General features: G+C 38.0%; 1 protein-coding gene across 4 annotated transcripts in view; it reads right to left on the reverse strand.

Annotated features, from left to right (window-relative positions):
• Positions 1 to 17,020, reverse strand: part of LOC134803729 (uncharacterized) — a 29,055-nt gene extending 12,035 nt beyond the window's left edge. Inside the window, exons 1-4 of one of the 4 annotated variants that reach the window (XM_063776543.1) lie at positions 16,874 to 17,020; positions 7,210 to 7,502; positions 6,186 to 6,358; positions 5,449 to 5,558 (exon numbers count right to left, since the gene is read on the reverse strand). In XM_063776543.1, coding sequence (XP_063632613.1) covers positions 5,449 to 5,558; positions 6,186 to 6,358; positions 7,210 to 7,281 — 355 coding nt within the window. In that variant the 5' untranslated portion in view covers positions 7,282 to 7,502; positions 16,874 to 17,020. The other 3 variants (XM_063776544.1, XM_063776546.1, XM_063776545.1) reach the window with 3 other exon arrangements.
• Positions 17,021 to 18,204: the final 1,184 nt, after the last annotated feature.

Below are 18,204 nucleotides of genomic sequence, written 5' to 3' on the forward strand. Positions count from 1 at the left end.
GTTTTCCGGGTATTTACAGTGAATGAGTAATGGTAGGTACCCAAATACGAAGGAAATAATATTTTTACTGTATTCCTCTCGATAGACTTCGTGAATACAGTGAAACCAAACTCAATTTGAAAGAAAACGAAATCAAAAAGTATATTATTTTTACGGTGCAAGTTTTAAGTTAAAGGGTCATTCTGTTTATTAAGACTAAACCTTGCCCACACTTATCGCAATTCTCAAATTTGATCATACCAAACCTGCCCAACTAGGTAATCTAACTATGCACCTTTAGCTGACGAATAATCCAGTAGTCAACTAACTTTTTCCCTTAAATATTCCAATATTATATAATTAAGCCAACCATTAATTAAGGCCTCTGAGTGACTACAAGTTAATTTAAATCAGAAAATAATTACCTACTAAAAAAAATATCTTACATACCTAGGTTTGGTTTAGATGATTAAAGTTATATTATTTCACTCAACGGCGCATTTATAATAAAAGTTATATCTAGAAATATTGAATACGTCTTATTTTGGCGTTTTACTTGTTTTTATAAATGTGGGCATCTCATAGTAGGATGATAAAATCTAGTCAATTAAGTGGATTTCTGCAAAATATCATTAGTTTTAGCAATAAGTGAAATAAGCTTTTGAATAAAACGATAATAAACCGATTTCTCGTTCTTTTTCTTATTTTTAGGGTTCCGTACCTCAAAAGGAAAAAACGGAACCCTTATAGGATCACTCGTGCGTCTGTCTGTCTGTCTGTCTGTCTGTCTGTCTGTCTGTCTGTCCGTCTGTCACAGCCGATTTTCTCCGAAACTACTGGACCAATCAAGTTGAAATTTGGTACACATATGTAAGTTTGTGACCCGAATACGGACATGTAACGTAAACAAATGAATTTTAAACATGGGGGCCACTTTTGGGGGGTAAATGAAAAAATGAAAAAAAAAATTTTTTCAAACTATATCATGTTACATATCAAATGAAAGAGCTTATTGTAAGGATTTCAAATATTTTTTTTTTATAATTTTCGAATCAACAGTTTAGAAGTTATTCAAGAAAATAGGCAAAAAATGACCATTCCCCCCCCCCCCCTTATCTCCGAAACTACTAGGTCTAAAATTTTGAAAAAAATACATAAAATAGGTCTATACCTATAGATGACAGGAAAACCTATTAGAAATGTACAGTCAAGCGTGAGTCGGACTTAATTACAGTTTTTAATCCGACCCCTACGGATTTTTTAAAGAGATTTCACTCACGTTTCACATAAAAAATACATTGTTAACAGTGCCGGATTACTTAGAGTAGTAGTTTTCTTAGAGTAATTGGTGATAATTTTCTGATAAGATAATCATTTTAAATATTTAACGGTCTTACCTACTTACGAGTAATTGTAAGGTCAAATTAAAAATAATGTTTAAAAAAAAAGTTAAATTGAGAGCTAGCTTAAAGTTTTTTGTACTCGTCGACTTTAATGGTTGAATTAATAAAGACTTTGTAACCAATAAGCAAAACAAGCACGTGCTTACGGCACCACGTTCAGGGAGGGCACCAAAATGCCAGGTTGAAAAAGGTGAACAAATTTTAAAATTAGGGACAGACACATCGTTTTTACCACACGATTTTTTTAGCTGTCCAAAAGCTAATTTGCAAAAATAATGGCGCGTAATTCTTTGGGAAACAATCGGTAGCAGTAGAAGAGTCGTGATTACATGCATAGATTCGATTTCAACCCACTCTTTTGCGGTTCGGCGTCAGGTCTTATGCGAGGCCTTCTGCCTTACGGCAAAGTTGATCTTCTGCCTTAATTACACTTGGGCGTGGATCCAAATCCAAGCTTTCCTCTTTCGCAGCTGGGCCTACTGCCTTTCTCACACTTCGCCAATTCAATTCCAAGCTCTCTGCTTTCTTGCATATTTTATGCATGAAAACAACCTCGCTGAGACCCTTAAATATCGAGCCCTATGCGAAGCTAGGCTGATAGAAAACTGTCCCATCCCTTCTCTGTATGAAATCCTGGATTCGCGCCTGGTTAGGACTAAAACTAAAATTGCGTTTTTATATCGAAAAATTTTCGCGCTCGCTTCGCTCGCGTTTTCAATTACTTTGTAAGGTATGATAAAGGTGACATTCGGGTGGCGACTGCAGCAACATTACTCTGTTGCAACGTTACTGCTGCAGTACTGTCAACTTCCGTGATAAAATGATGTTACTGATTTCCATACTAAAAGTAAAAATGTACAACTGTCTATCATATTGCGTTTGTATATCGAAAAATTTCCGCGCTCGCTTCGCTCGCGTTTCTATATTACTTTCTACGCTATGATAAAGGTGACATTCGGGTGGCAACTGCAACAGCATTAGGTAATCTGTTGCAACATTACTGCTGCGGCACTGTCAATTTTCGTGATGAAATGATGTGACTGATTTCCATTCTCAGCTGTAATGCGGCAATGAACTTCTCTCAATTTACCAAAAAATCAATGTAATCTTGATGACCCTAGGGAGAGGGGGCACCTAGAAATGCTTAGGGCATCAAAATATCTTAATCCGGCACTGATTGTTAAAAATTGTGTAATATACGGAACCCTTGGAACGCGAGTCCGACTCGCACTTGGCCGGTTTTTTTATAATATTCGAATAATTATTCGAATATTCGAATAAGTCGTCAGAAAAAGTCGAATATTCGAATACCGGAAAGTTTCGAATATTTGCAAGCCCTACCTTAGACACAAGATAGTACTCAGGATCTGATGATGGAGCTGGAAGGTGGCCACGGGTACCAGTCTACCATGTAACTGAACCACTTCGTGTTTGGGCTCGTTTGATTTGTCGCAACAAGATCTTTGACACAAGGTAGTACTGAGGGTCTGATGATGGATCTGGAAGGTGGTGACCGGTACCAATCAACCATGCAACTAAACCACTTCGTGTTTGGCTTCGTTCGATTCGTCGCAACAAAATCTTTGACACAAGTTAGTACTCAGGGTCTGATGATGGAGCTGGATTGTGGCCACGGGTACCAGTCTACCATGTAACTGAACTACTTCGTGTTTGGGCTCGTTTGATTTGTCGCAAAAAGATCTTTGACACAAGGTAGTACTGAGGGTCTGATGATGGATCCGGAAGGTGGTCACCGGTACCAATCAACCATGCAACTAAACCACTTCGTGTTTGGCTTCGTTCGATTCGTCGCAACAAGATCTTTGACACAAGTTAGTACTCAGGGTCTGATGATGGAGCTGGACTGTGGCCACGGGTACCAGTCTACCATGTAACTGAACCACTTCGTGTTTGGGCTCGTTTGATTCGTCGCAATAAGATGTTTGACACAAGATACTACTCAGGGTCTGATGATGGAGCTGATGATGATTGACAGGTACCCGTCGCCAACTCGCCAGCTTCGCGCTCCATCATCAGACCCTGAGTACTACCTTGTGTCAAAGATCTTGTTGAGATGAATAAAACGTGCCTAAACACGAAATGGTTTAGTTGCATGGTTGATTGGTACCGGTGACCACCTTCCGGCTCCAACATCAGACCCTGAGTACTATCTTGTGTCAAAGATCTTGTTGAAACGAATAAAACGAGCCTAAACACGAAGTGGTTTAGTTGCATGGTTGATTGGTACCGGTGACCACCTTCCAGCTCCATCATCAGACTCTATCACCTAGTGTCAAAGATCTTGTTGAGACGAATCAAACGATCCTAAACACGATGTGGTTTAGTTGCATGGTTGATTGGTAATGGTACCTTCCAGCTCCATCATCAGACCCTGAGTACTGTCTTGTGTCAAAGATCTTGTTGAGACGAATCAAACGAGCCCAAACACGATGTTGTTTAGTTACATGATAGACTGGTACCCGTGGCCACCTTCCAGCTCCATCATCAGACCCTGTGTATCTTCAGTGTCAAAGATCTTGTTGAGACGAATCAAACGAGCCTAATCATGTTACTACATGGTTGATTGGTATCCGTGACCACCTTAATCATCATCAGATCCTCAGTACCAGTTCGTTTTTAAACCCTCGTTGATACAAACTTTACAACCTATAGGTACCAAATGCAATGACGAAACATGTAAATAAGCGAGTAGGTACCTATAATTTCTTTCGAGTAATATACCTTCATAAGTACGAGTATGGGGCTATTCATAAATTACGTCGTTTCAAATGGGAGGAGTGGGGGGGGGGTCTGGACATCGGATGATGGTAACATGACGTAGGAGGAAACAGATTCATCCGAAGCTTGATTTTTGGATGATTTGAGGGGGGGGGGGGGGTCAAAAATCGTCAAAAATAGATGACGTAATTTATGAACAGCCCCTATGTACATTTGCACTGCATTTAGTATTTTCGTACTTACCAAATAACAGTTTTAGAACTTTAAAAGTTAAGTACAGTTAGTGTTGTTATGGTTGATTTCAATATGCTTCGCGAAGGATCAAGAATGTTTAATCCATCATTGTAGTGCGAGTGTGGTAGAAGGGATCGGCGTACTGAGCTCGCACGGCCTGCCGCAGCGCGTAAAATACCTAAACTCGCTCAACGCCGAAATGTAATAGCGCTCTTAACTTATTAAATATTAATATTAACGCCATCTACTCGACACTAGGTCAAAGGAATGGTGCAATGTTTTCGAGCGATGGCGCCATAACCTTCAGCCTACTCTCGAGTACATGGCGTTAATATTTAACAAGTTAACACATATCAGACACCATTCCTTTGACCTAGTGTCCAGTAGATGGCGTTAATATTAATATTTAATAAGTTAACACATATCAGTGAAAGAATAATGATCAAAGTCAAATAGCGTTCTAACAGTTTTAATCGTCTGTCAAAAGATGGCAGAAAATTTACTGTAGCTACATAATTTACCATGACAGTAACTCTCTATTTCAAATTCTCTTTGCTATCAGCTATATTATTAAAATTGGTATTATGGGGCATCCACACCGGAGTGAACTTGTGTTAACAGCGCCATCTATCTGACCTTTTATACACTTAATAGAACCCTAGATAGCTTATCGATTATCGATATGTTACGCATCTAAGGGTACGTAGTTCCAGAGACAGTCCATAGGTGGCGCTGTAATTAATAATAATTAATTTAGGGTAGTGAATTTGTGATGTACTCATCTCGTTAGAGCATTTAGTAACGAGACGTCATGGCTGTCATTTTCTGTACGAAACAGTCTGCCGATTTTTGCGGGGGAGGGGACACTCACCCCGGATCTGCAGCGCCTCCGCACTCTTCAGAAGGCTGGGCAGCTCCTCTTGGGTCACATTCACCTCTCCCTTATACATGAAGTGCACCAACCCTTGCATTTGACACTCACCCCGGATCTGCAGCGCCTCTGCACTCTTCAGAAGGTTGGGCAGCTCCTCTTGGGTCACATTCACCTCTCCCTTATACATGAAGTCTAGCAACCCTTGCATTTGACACTCACCCCGGATTTGCAGCGCCTCTGCACTCTTCAGAAGGCTGGGCAGCTCCTCTTGGGTCACATTCACCTCTCCCTTATACATGAAGTCCACCAACGCTTGCATTTCGCTGAACCTATAATAATTAATCTCAGTAAGAATTGTGTTGGGTAAAGGGGAAAAGAGTTATTGATTGTGGAATACGTATACAATCTAAGAAAAATTCGTGCCTTTACGTTTCTCAGTCAATTGTTAAACCAGATGGTTCTTAACTTAACCATAATGTTTTATGGTTAATGACTAAACGATTAACGATGACTATTGATAGCCAAGATAACTGCAATGCAACTGTTAGATTCGTCAGCTGCATAGAGTAATATAAGTCAAGAAAGAGTGGTAACTCCATACATCAGTTTTCTTACCAAATAAATTGGTTTGACCAACTATATTCACCATGTAAACAGTTGAAGATAAAAAAAAACCGGGCAAGTGCGAGTCAGGGTTCCGTACCATTATCTATAAAAACGGTCACCCGTCAAGTCTACAACAAGTCTCGTTCTAACACATAGGGTTAGAAAGAGACTTCCGCTTGTAAATTGTAACTTGTAGCTTTATAAAATAGGCCACTGGTATCAAGTAGCGGTACTGATAGTTCCACTACTTGACGTTAGATGTCGACTACGAAATAACTCGCGTTTTGGCAAGAAAACTGATGTATGGAGTTACAACTCTTTCTTTACTTATATGGTCAGCTGCGACTCACCTCATATCCCTCATGAGCACGATGGGATGCTTGCAGGGGTTGTTAAGCAGGAGCCGCTCTAGGTAGGCGGAGCAGGCGGAGAGAACCAGCTTGTGGCATCGCAGCTGTCGGGACTCGCACGCGAGGGTGACGTCCGCGAATTGCTCGGTGAGGAGCAGTCGGGGGAATACCGCCTGTTGGTAAAAATGTTCAATGTGGTCGAGAAATATACATGGTGGCAAAAAAATGAGTGCATTCCCGTTGCCAGGGAGGTTTTGGGATTATACTGAGCAACTTTTACCATGGGACCAACTCCGAAATCGCGAAAAATAAATTTAAGTACCCTCCCATAGAAAATGGACCAGCCGAAATGTATGAAACAGTAAAATTTTTGGGGTTGGTCCCATAGTAAAAGTTGCTCAGTATAATCCCAAAACCTCCCTGGCAACGAGACAGCACTTATTTTTTGGCCACCCTGCATATTAGAAGGCTCATGTCGCATGAGTCATCCAAAAACTGGCCACACAAACTCTGGTTTCCTAGGATAGCGGTGCTGTCATATAGCGGCCGTATCCATACAAAATACTACCACATCCATATTTAGCCGTATTATTTTGTATGGAGACGGCCACTATATGACGGCACCGCTATCCTAGGAAAACAGAGCTTACACCACTGAAATCAATATTTGTGGCCCTTTGGGAAGCCTGAAACTGATGATTTCTAATGTGATTGGCTCTTTGAGAAGTTTGCTGATCGCTGGCCTGTAATATCATCATTTTGTATTTTAAGATTTTTTAGGACTATGCAGTTCAGTTGTAGATTTTTTAATCCGGTCAGTTTGAGGAATTATATTCTAAAGTACAGTCAACAGCAGAAGTTGTTAAGCGGGCGAGGTGTTCAAAATGATCTTGACGCGACTTTATTGTTAAGAGAATAAGAGTGTGTCAAGGTAATTTTGAACACCTCGCCCGCATAGCATCTATTGCTGCTGACTGTATGAGAACATCAACAATAACAATAAATATACAAATTAAATTTGTACCTGTAAATTTGTGTGGTAAGAGTTCCACCTGACGCAGAACTGTTGCGGCGGCAGCGCCATCTTCTGTTCCATTTACGAAACTCCACAGACAATCATAAACTAAAAACTAACACCATTCTCTTTGGCAAACGCTTGTAAAAATTGCACGGTCCAAAATTGTCTATCACAGATTTTTGTAAAATATATAAATATAATTAAGTACAATTTTAATACTTTTTCACTCTTTTTTTCGTAGAAACTTTTTAGACTAGAAATATTGTTTGAATACTGCCACTTGCTTCTTACTTATATACCTGTGGAAGAAAAATTAAACGTTAAAAAAATTACAATGTGCCAGAAGTTTTTTTTTAAGTTGGCAGTGGGTAAAGTACTTAAGGATTCAGTCGTAATTTTTATATAGTTTGTCAAAGGACTGTCTCATTTCAATCATAGACAGAGAGAATCAGGCTAATCTTTACTTTATGGACCCACGCTTTGGAGGGTGTGTTGGGTATGGGGGGGTAGAGGGTGCAAAGGGCTACCCCCCAGTCCAACCCCCATGGCGCGGAACCCCATGGTTATGGAGATATCCATGGTTAAAGTTTGTATGAAATTACTATGAAATAAAGGAGAAATGTAATAGCAGATGTCGATAGGTGCCGTTTTTTGTTAATTTATATTACCTTTTATACCACACCACCATCCCCAAGGTCACCAAAATCTCAAGGTCACGAAATTTTATGGTGATCAAATTGTCAAGGTCACCAAAATGTTTGGTCACCAGAATCTCAAGGTCACCAAAATCTTTGGTCACCAGAATCTCAAGGTACCCAAAATGTCAAGGTCACTTAAAACCGAATCAGAGCACCCCACTATCCACGTGGTCTTGTCTGTCCTACCCCTAGAGAGCAATTCCAAAAACGGAGGCGCGGAGGGAGGGCAGCCCTCGCCCGCCGTGACGGAGCGCGGGAACGAGCGAGGCGAGCGGCTGAGGCTGGTCGCCGAAGGCGACCAGTAAGCCGAAGCTGCGGAGCCGAGTGTAGTGAGCGTGCTTTGTCACGCGAGGGCGGAAGGGCTGCTCTTCCGCAGCGCCGGAGCTAACCCAGATCCAACAGCGCCCCCGCTCACCCCTCACCCCCTCCTTCAAAATTTGCTGTAATCCCTTATTTCTTAGTAATTCCATACAAACTTTAACCATGAATATCTCCATAACCATGGGGTTCCTCACCATGGGGGTTGGACTGGGGGGTAGCCCTCTCCACCCCCTCCCCCCCTCCCCCCCTCCCCACCCCAAAAATCGTGGGTCCATAAAGTAAAGATTTACCCATTAAAATTGAAATAGACCTACTCAAAACAAACAAGAACTCGATTACGATTTGATTTGATTTGATGTATGTCATCTGTCAACCATTGTAAAAAAAACTCGCTATAATGTTGCTAGTTGGATCGAAATAATTAAAAATATTCTAATCGGATAATTAATCGATTATTTTTTGACTCGGGATAAGTTTGAGATGATGATGATTCCTGTTAGGACGGTATTCCACCTATCCAATAGGCCTGTTGCAAGTAACAAAGAATCATGGAAATAATGGTTTCAAAGAAACATATATGTTAATATGATTCTAAAAAATGGCCCAATCTCAGTATGAACTGAAGGATTATTAATATATTCAATAAAATAAAAGTGCAAAATTCTCCAATCAGCCATTATTGGTATTGCTGGATTCGTCGATCTATGAACTCAAAACAAAAACGGCCGTTTTAACTTTGAACGCATAGATTGATGAATCCAGAAACAAAAAAACTAGTTTGATGTATTCGAAAGGTACTTAAATACAATATACAGTACGTAGCGGCCCCCTTTTTTAAGTATCTTTCGTTAAATTTAAATAATCACGATTATTTAGCAGTGGCGCTAGTGTGCACGTTGATGGGCTCTTAACGGATAATTTGGTGTAAAGCAAGAATACCCAACTGAGATTACGGCTCACCAGCGGCGCACGCAGTGTCGGTGTCAATTTTAACACTATTTGTCATATAGTGCCCCAGACCCCAGTCGAACAGATAGGTAATAAAGTATGGAAAGTAGAGGTAAGGAAAACAATCTCCATCTATCAAAGTGTCCGTCAAAAAACCTTAAATAGGTGGCGCCACAATACCTATTCTTGTTGATAAAAGTTCTCTGTCAATAACGCCTACGTTCTTAGCTATTCTAGCACTACTCTGGAGAGATTTGGAACTGTTGACAGCTGGACAAGGGAATAATCGTCATCAAAGAATATAATACTCACTAGGAGATCGTCATCATGATCATATTTTTTTAGCGCCGAATAAAAAGGTAGCATAACAATACTCTCTAACAAACAATATAAATATAAGATGGTCAAGCAAATCTTGTCAGTAGAAAAAGGCCCAAATTCAAATTTTCTATGAAACGATATCCCTTCGCGCCTACATTTTTCAAAATTGCCGCCTTTTTCTACTGACAAGATCTGCTTGACCAAGTTTATAATATAATCCAAATACAAACCTTGCCAATAATCTTTAATATTAGGTAGGTAAGTACATCCTACTTTCGCAAACCAGGATTAAACCAAAGCGTCGAGCTTAACAAATAAAACATCGCAGAATCAGTTGAAATAAACCAAAGAAAAAACGAAGCATGAAGCCATAAATACAATTTTCGTGAGCGAAAGAGAGGGAGGGAAAAGTTACAAACAAAAAGCTGGAAAATCGATAGGCACTGTGACCCTACGTCGGTGCGTTGACCCCACGAGTGTCTTCGTTTTTCTACGGAAAATGTAATATAATTACGAAGGCCCTTATTGTAGAAAGCGTATAAACCAACAATTTTAATATTCTGGCGATTAATGCATATTACTTTTGACAAATGACTTGACATTTTAAGTACTTAAAAGGGGAATTTTTGGCTGTTATTTTTATTTAAAGGTATACTAGCTGTGCCCGCAGCTTCGCCTGTTTGTAGCGTTTCCCCTTTATCAACCAAGGGAGTAGGTTTCCAAAAACTAAGCAGCCAGTCTCGATACCCGGGGCTTAAGTTTCTACAAGCAAAGTTTAATCAAAGTCGGCTTAGTAATTTAGGAGAAAAAAGACAATATCCTGTTTTGTTCATCGATTATCTCTTTGAATGTTAGAATTCTCCGAAGTCATATCGAAATCTGATAGAAGCAACAGCAATTTCATTTTCTAACTTATTGTAATCATTTATTATCCTGTGCATGTACTATTTGTTTTCAGAAAGCTTCATTATCTTTGGGCGTATCGACACGGTTATTGACATGATAACGTCATGGTAGAGCACACGTCACTTTTTATTACCACTCAATAGAAAGAGACGAACGCTTTATCCTGTCATCATAAAGTCGATAAGCGGCCGATTTCTATTTTCCTGATTTTTCCTAGTAAGAGTTCGATAAAATTTGGCTGGTTTGAAAAATTAATCGTTCCGGGATAGATTCGAAATTAAAAAATACCCCGAAAAAAATTATGTAATTTTCCGTTGAGTTACAAAAAAAAAACATAATTATGTTTCCAGAGTCAGGAAGGTCTGTAATTAAGGGACATACGGAGGACCTGCGCTTATATTGTACAGAATAGAGAACTCTTTCTATTCATACATACATACACCTACATTGATGATTGAATTTTAATATTAATATTTTAATTTTAATGTAATTTAGTTAGAAAATTGCACACGTTATATGGATTCCTTATTATCCGAAAAAATGAGTTTTTTTTTATAATAAAACTTTTCGAAATATGACAAAAAAAAATCGACAGCAAAATAAAATGCGGACCTAAGGGTTCATAATATGCTTCATGGGTAAGTAATAAGTATGAATCAATTAAGTGGGATCGTAGAATTTTGCAGTAGGTATTTCATTGTAACAAATACTTACTTTGCACTGCATGGTAAGATTGGTAAGTAAGTATAACATAAATATTTAATTCACTCACGATTGTAGGCGGGTACAATTACATAATGCCACCGACCGTCAAATCAGATTTAAATGTCTGAACTTTAATTTTAAAAGTTACTATTCATCATGTTTTTGTAACTTTTTGCATATAATTTATGTGTCCTAATCCTTATTATTTTACACTTAAAAGAGATCTAAGGCAGAGAAAACTATAAACGTATAGTCGATGTATCCTACGAAACAAAAGAAAACCGATTTAAACAGAAAAAGTAAGGATCTGTGATTTAAGAAAACACTGTAAATAAATGTTGAAAAACTTGGTTGAATTAACCTTTTATGTGTGCGGTCATGTGCGGTATTCAAAAATCGTGGGTTCAACGCTCGGTTGTGGTTGTGTAGAGCAGAATAAATGCAAAAAGAAGACACAAAGTGCGCTTTTAATTCAGAAAGCCTACTACTCTTTTGCAGGGCCTGGAAGATCAACATCTATAATGGCAAAATTGTTATCACCCCATTGCATTAGTTTTAAGAACTAGCTTTAAGAACTATTTTTAGGAATATGTGATACTTTAATCATCTGTAATAACATATGTACCATGGTTGGCTATAAACGATTATGATTATGATATGATTATATGATAAGTGCTCCGTTAACAAAATTTTGTACGGAGCACTATAATTCGATCAGGATCCTAGTGTAGTAGGACATACACAGACAAGTGGATAAAAGATTTGACAGCATCATACGTTCTTTATGAAACTAAAACATAAAAATTATAAGCCCTTGAATTCGTTTTCAACTTCGAGCATAAATCGTCATTATACAGACCTTATAATTTTAATGAGTTCAACAAGAAATGAAATCCCGATTATAGCTTGAACGTTGTCTGTTCCTCGCCGTGTACGGATATAGCGTCAGACCCCCGCGCGGTCTATTTCGGGCGCGCCCCTAGGGTCGACGGCCGGACCCCCCTACCGCGTCTGTACACCCTTAACTTTTGAGTTCGTTTTTTGAAGGGTCGCAGAACTCGCAGACTTGCAGCGTAGACGTAAAAATCAAAGATCCGTAGGAAAGTGTAGTAACTTATAAATTTATATTTTGATTAAGTTTTATTTGGTTAGGCACCTATTTAATGATTACGATAAATTTCGAGAAATAATAAGTTTCATCTGTTAACATCATAAGGTTTTTTTTTCGTAAGCCCTAGTAATCATATCCGAAATCTCAAATAATTGTAAGTAAAACAGAAAACATAAGTTAATAGGTTAGGTACGCTTTTGACAAACTGATGATGAGTAATCTTGAAGTGAATTGCAAACATATGCATACTTATCCTTAAATAGCGATATCTTTTCTAAGACTACCTTTTTTTGAAATTTTATGCACTTGCATGTTTTATAAATAGACTGCGAACTCTAAACATCTAATAATACATCTTTAAAATAAAAAGTAATTAAAGTATTGCCAATTACGTGTTTTCTACGTAAGGTATTTGAGCTGAATGGAACGAGGCCAAATTTTTGCCGACCTGCCGATTTGACAAAACGCAGTAAACTGCGTGCCCCTTACAATCAATAAACCTAAATAATTATGATTTGTATATTTTACTTTAGCTGAGCAAACTACAGAAAACAAAGCATACTTTAGAAAGTAATAACTAAAAGTTTTATTTAATTAACACGTTATCGTAATAAAATAGTCAGTATGAAAAGCGGCCAAATACGACGAAATAATCTCAAATCAAAATAAATGTTTTGACCAAGCGGAAGTGAAGGTTCTCGTTTAAGCTTGGAAAAAAAGCTTTCGTATTATCTGGGTGGTCTCCTCTCGGGGTCGCATTTTTCAGCTGATTCTCGTGAATTTTTGTGAACAGGTTCGATAATTATATATTTTTTGTGGATTCAGTTTTTTTTTTAATGGCGGAGCCAAGTGGGTCTACGGCTATAATTGTTATAATAGATATGTTGCGTTTGAAAGATATCTTCAAAAACGCATTTACCACAAGAGACGCATTTACCCCGGTTGACCCTAAAGATAATAAAAAGGCCACTCATGGTATGTAGGATCTAGGCCACATGAATTCTACCGGGCTAAGAACCATTAAGTAGCTGAAAGATCTATAAGCTGTGCGGATTTTACTCATTGCTTACAGAACTAGTAATTATTACGAACGATGTGTTCAAATGATGTCACGTGTGATACTAGATGACAAAACAATAGTCAGCTTAACGTTAAGCAAATGTAATGGACGAAATACATAATTTAACAAACAAACAGCAGACAATAACATCTGTAACTATAGGTAGGCGTCTACGCAAGTCTTGGCAAGAGATCTTGAAAATATATGATTTAACTGGCTGGAAGGCAACATAAATTGGCATTGAAATTTATTATGTCATTAATGTCCTTCGTTTTTTTTTAATCACGCCCTGGAGTCTTAATTTTTTTTATGGATGTTACGTTAGTTTAGGTTAAAAAATCGATATTTGGGAACTTCCGTTTACATATCAGTACCTACATAAAATCCTGTAGGGCTAAGATGGTCGGTTTTTTATCATTTGTAATCATGCCTGTCACTTTCTAACAAGTATGTAAGTGCGAAAGTGACGCATGATTAGTGATAAAAATGCGACCATGATAGTATCGCTGGGCCGACAAGGAAGGAAGACCAACAGTTTAATAAGTTTAGTGTTAGAAAGACAATGTTAGAAAAACCACATGCAAAAAAAGATCTTTTCTACTTGAACATATGACATTTAATATATCTTTGCGGATTGTCGTGAAAACACATTTATCCAATTCAGCTAGTTACTAAATTAGATTTAATAGCGTAAATCCTATTGATCAAACTGCTACTTAATAAATTGGCTTCAAAATCTGAGTTCGTTTTCCAATGAGCAGACTAGTGACCTACAAACGGACCTAAATAATCACCACGCTATTTATGTTATTCGGGACATTTGCTAAAATAAACAATACAAATAAAAGGGCTCAAGTGGCAACGGGACCTCAACGAACACCTCTATGTTAAATTTCAATTACCGAGCCTAGCGATTTGAGTATTCAATGTTTTAATAAGTTTACGGCTGAGGACGAATTGAACAAGTGCTCGATTGAAATGATAATGTAGTCTCATAAATAGCAATAATGGTTTTGGTCATATTAATCCACATTGCAATGAGAGCTTCTTCAGAATAATAGTAGTGTCCGACCAAAACCAGATTTTAGACACTATCTACAAATGACAATAAAGTTTCGACTAGGCCGAAAGAATTGACAGTTTTTCGCCGAAATATGATTTTTATGCCGAATCTGAAACTTCGGTTGGACACTAATTAATAATACAATATATATATGGACAAATAGTAGTTTAAACTCAACCGGGACAACACTTAAACACACACACACACACACAACACTGTATTTTTCTTATTTACTCGTAATGCATGTTAATTATAAGATGTAATAATGTTTTGAATAGATGTGTCCCGCCGAGTTTGTTGCCGGTCCCGTATTGGGATACCCTCCTCCTCCTTAAATCTTCTCGAGGCAGAGGTGTAGGGTTGGAGCCGGTATAGCTTTATTTGACGTTCATAAGCGCATTGTAATATGCCTACTTGAATAAACTATTTTTTATCTTTATCTTTTATCTAAATTGCGATCACAAGGTGCAACATCTTAACATTATGTTTGTGCTATCTCGGTGCTGAAGTTTAAAAGGGGCGTATTTACCCTAGGGCCATCCGGGCCATGGCCCGGGGCGCCAATCCGCCAAGGGCGGCGTATGCCGCCCCTGCCGCCCCTGGCGGATTCCATTTTGTTTTTCTTCCTTGACTTTTGGGGCGGCAAAACTTATTGGCCCGGGGCGCCAAATTTCAAAATACGCCCCTAATTAATGAGCTTAAAGGTAAGTAAGAGACATGAAGGGGATCCTGTTTAATTATCAGCACCAGGTGGTACAAATAGATGCCTAATACGAGTCACAATGAAAAATACTATAAATGACAAATCTAATCAAATCAAATAAGCCCAGTTGATAAATAGCTTCAGACTCATCATTATTGATTTGAGAGCTAAGCTCTTATTTGTAAAGTAATTTCAATTGTATTTCTTTCCTGGAGATAATACTTCTTTCTTTTCTTCCTTCTCTTTAAATAAAGACCTGAACGCGACATCGACATGATGTTTTAGTTCGCTTTTTTTTAGCATTAGAAAGAAGGTAAGCGATCTTGACATGTCTTTTAATTGAAAAATGCTTTGTAAAAATCAGTAACTATTACTTTACAAAGCAGAAGAATATAAATGATCGTATTAGATTCATAATTGTTACATATTTGCCGTGAATTATTTTTAAAACGTGTTTCTCAATTAAAAGACACATCAAGATTGTTAGACACATTTCGTAAGTAGATAAACATTTCTTTTTTAGTGTATTTTATATTTTAGGGTATTTTATCCTCAAGCACTCATGTATAAAAGGTCCTAAATAAATAAACATAAATGATTGACACACAGAAGGTTAAAATTCCGTTTTAGTACCTGCGAAAGGTCAAACCAGCGCGTACTAAGCTGTAGCACATTTTCAGTATGGTGGAACATTTAAAATTCAGTTCACTTGTATCATGTTTATTTACGACCTCAGTTCCAGGAAACGTAAGTTATTTGGGTCTTCTGTTGCGAAATCAAGATAAAACGTTTTGACTCTGATATGTGAATCACGATTCGTGATAACGCTCAAGTTGTCTGCCAATCTCGACCACTAAATAAAAGCGTGAATTTTCCAAAAGGAAAATTTTATACAAGGAAATTAAAAAAAATATTCATATATATATTTATTTAACTTTAAAAACTTTTAAAAGTCGGCATACAAAATTGAATTCCAATAAGATTACAATAAGTAGGTATCTTAAAGTCACAACATATAACACCGGTTTATAACTTTATAAAATGAATGTATAAGACCTCAAAATCTCAAGGAGCTATATCTTATCACACCACGTTCCACAAGGCAGTAAACATTAGGTTTGGTTATTCGACCGATAAAAAAGTACATCAGTCAAAATGGAGCACGTAAAATTAAAATTATGCACTTACCTGGTTATGCGAGATAAAGGAATCACAAGAGTTTTGGCTTTTACAGCGGACGGGAACCTAATGATGGCTCAAACATGAGCATTGGAACATTTGGCCGTTCCCAAAATAGTATATAGCAGGCCCCAAGTAATGTTATAAACATTCAGCCTGACTCACTCCGCGGGCCGTCAAAAATCAATATTTAAACGAACCTAACATCAGATTTACAAATAAGGTACCAAGCAACGCAATAGGTACTAAAAATGGTGGTATTACACTGAAAAATGTGACTTTTCACAACCTTGTAGGGAAAACAACTGAAATGGGTGCAATACTCACAGCGGCCGCCGTCCGCGCCACCTCGCATCACGTATGCAATTAGCCACTCTGATGTTTTTTAACGATGAAAAATCAATAATTTTTAAGAGCACGAAATTGTTCATATTTTTCCATCGGACCCGCTTTTCCGTCTCAGTCGCGCGGGGCCGTAAAAATGAAAACCTATTGCGGGGAAACCGCGAGAGACAAGGACAGATAGATGTCCCCAATTGTAAATAATGACAGCAAGGAATCATAACAAACGAAAGAGACGACTTGAGAAGCTTAAAACAAAAACAAAAATGCATTACGTAATTATAATTAGCGTTTAATAACATTAAATACTTACCATAATCCTGGCTAGTGTAGTGTGCGTAAACACTGCAATTTTACACTAATTAAAACATTGCAAGTGCATCCTCCCATCGACCTCATCCGTCACGCGGCCGCCATTTGTAATTTGCTGTTGCTGGCGTGCACTTTACTCCATATTTGAGCGACATTATTGCCTTTTCATTGACGAATTATCAATAAATATTACTTATACATTAAGTATTATATTTTTGTATATCACGTTAAACATAACTAAACCAACGAATGAGGTAGATGTTTACTTCAAAAATTTTAATTTCACTGGAATCGATTATTCGATTTTAGCACGCGACATTTATATGGCAACACTTTTAAACGTCACGTGAATTCATTATGGCGGGATTTTTCGTAAATGGATTATAAATCGATGTTATAAAGGATCAACTTATATTTATTACTAGACGGGCCCGCAGCTCCGCTCGCGTAAATGAAATAAAGAGTTCGTCTTATGTTTAGTTAAATACCGACATTATTATGTATTCAACCCTGCCATGGTTTAAAACTGTGATAGGGATTTCTTATTTGTAGCCGTTATTTGGATAACTTAATTCGCAAATTTGTCAAAAAATGATGTGATTTGATAAAAGGCAAGATTGTATTTTATCATCTACACGTATTTATTACAAACTTGTTTCAAGATAAAATTATTATTTGTTCTTATAAGCCTAGTTGCAAAAACGTTCATTAGATTAATTTTCGCCTTAAGACGAATATGGACATTATGGACGACCACCGCCCTTAAATCGCCTTTTCATACAAACATAGGTAGTCTGATAGTCCTCTCGGTCTTGCGATAGCTCTCGCCACTCGCCATGGCCGAGGTTGAGCAGGTCTTGAGCAACTACGTCGTTTCAGCGGTACCTAGGACGTCCATTCGGGCGTCTCCCATTTTGTTGTCCCAAGTACCTGCGCTCTCTTCACGGCACGATCCTCTCCCATTCTCTCTAAGTGTCCGAGCCACGACTGAATTTAGCCGCTTTTGTCTCTCAATATTTCGCCACTATATCGGACCACATCCTTATTTCTATGGCAACAAAATTATATTACGATATTTGGCTGACTGCTGACTGTACATTTGCTTATTTTTATCAGGTCGCTCAATAATATCTGAACATGCACTTTAATGTACCTACATAACTTACTATCAACTTTGTATTTTTGGCCCATCTCAGCATTCTTAGCCCGTTCCCCGGACGAATGGCAATGTTTGCCGAAGCCGTGAAAGTCAATCTGAATAATATAACTCAAAAATAAATTTAAAACAACAAAATACAAATTGAAAATAATAATATAGTAATTACTTTGATT

This window comes from Cydia splendana, chromosome 27 (genome assembly GCF_910591565.1).
Source record: "Cydia splendana chromosome 27, ilCydSple1.2, whole genome shotgun sequence".
Classification (NCBI taxonomy): domain Eukaryota; kingdom Metazoa; phylum Arthropoda; class Insecta; order Lepidoptera; family Tortricidae; genus Cydia; species Cydia splendana.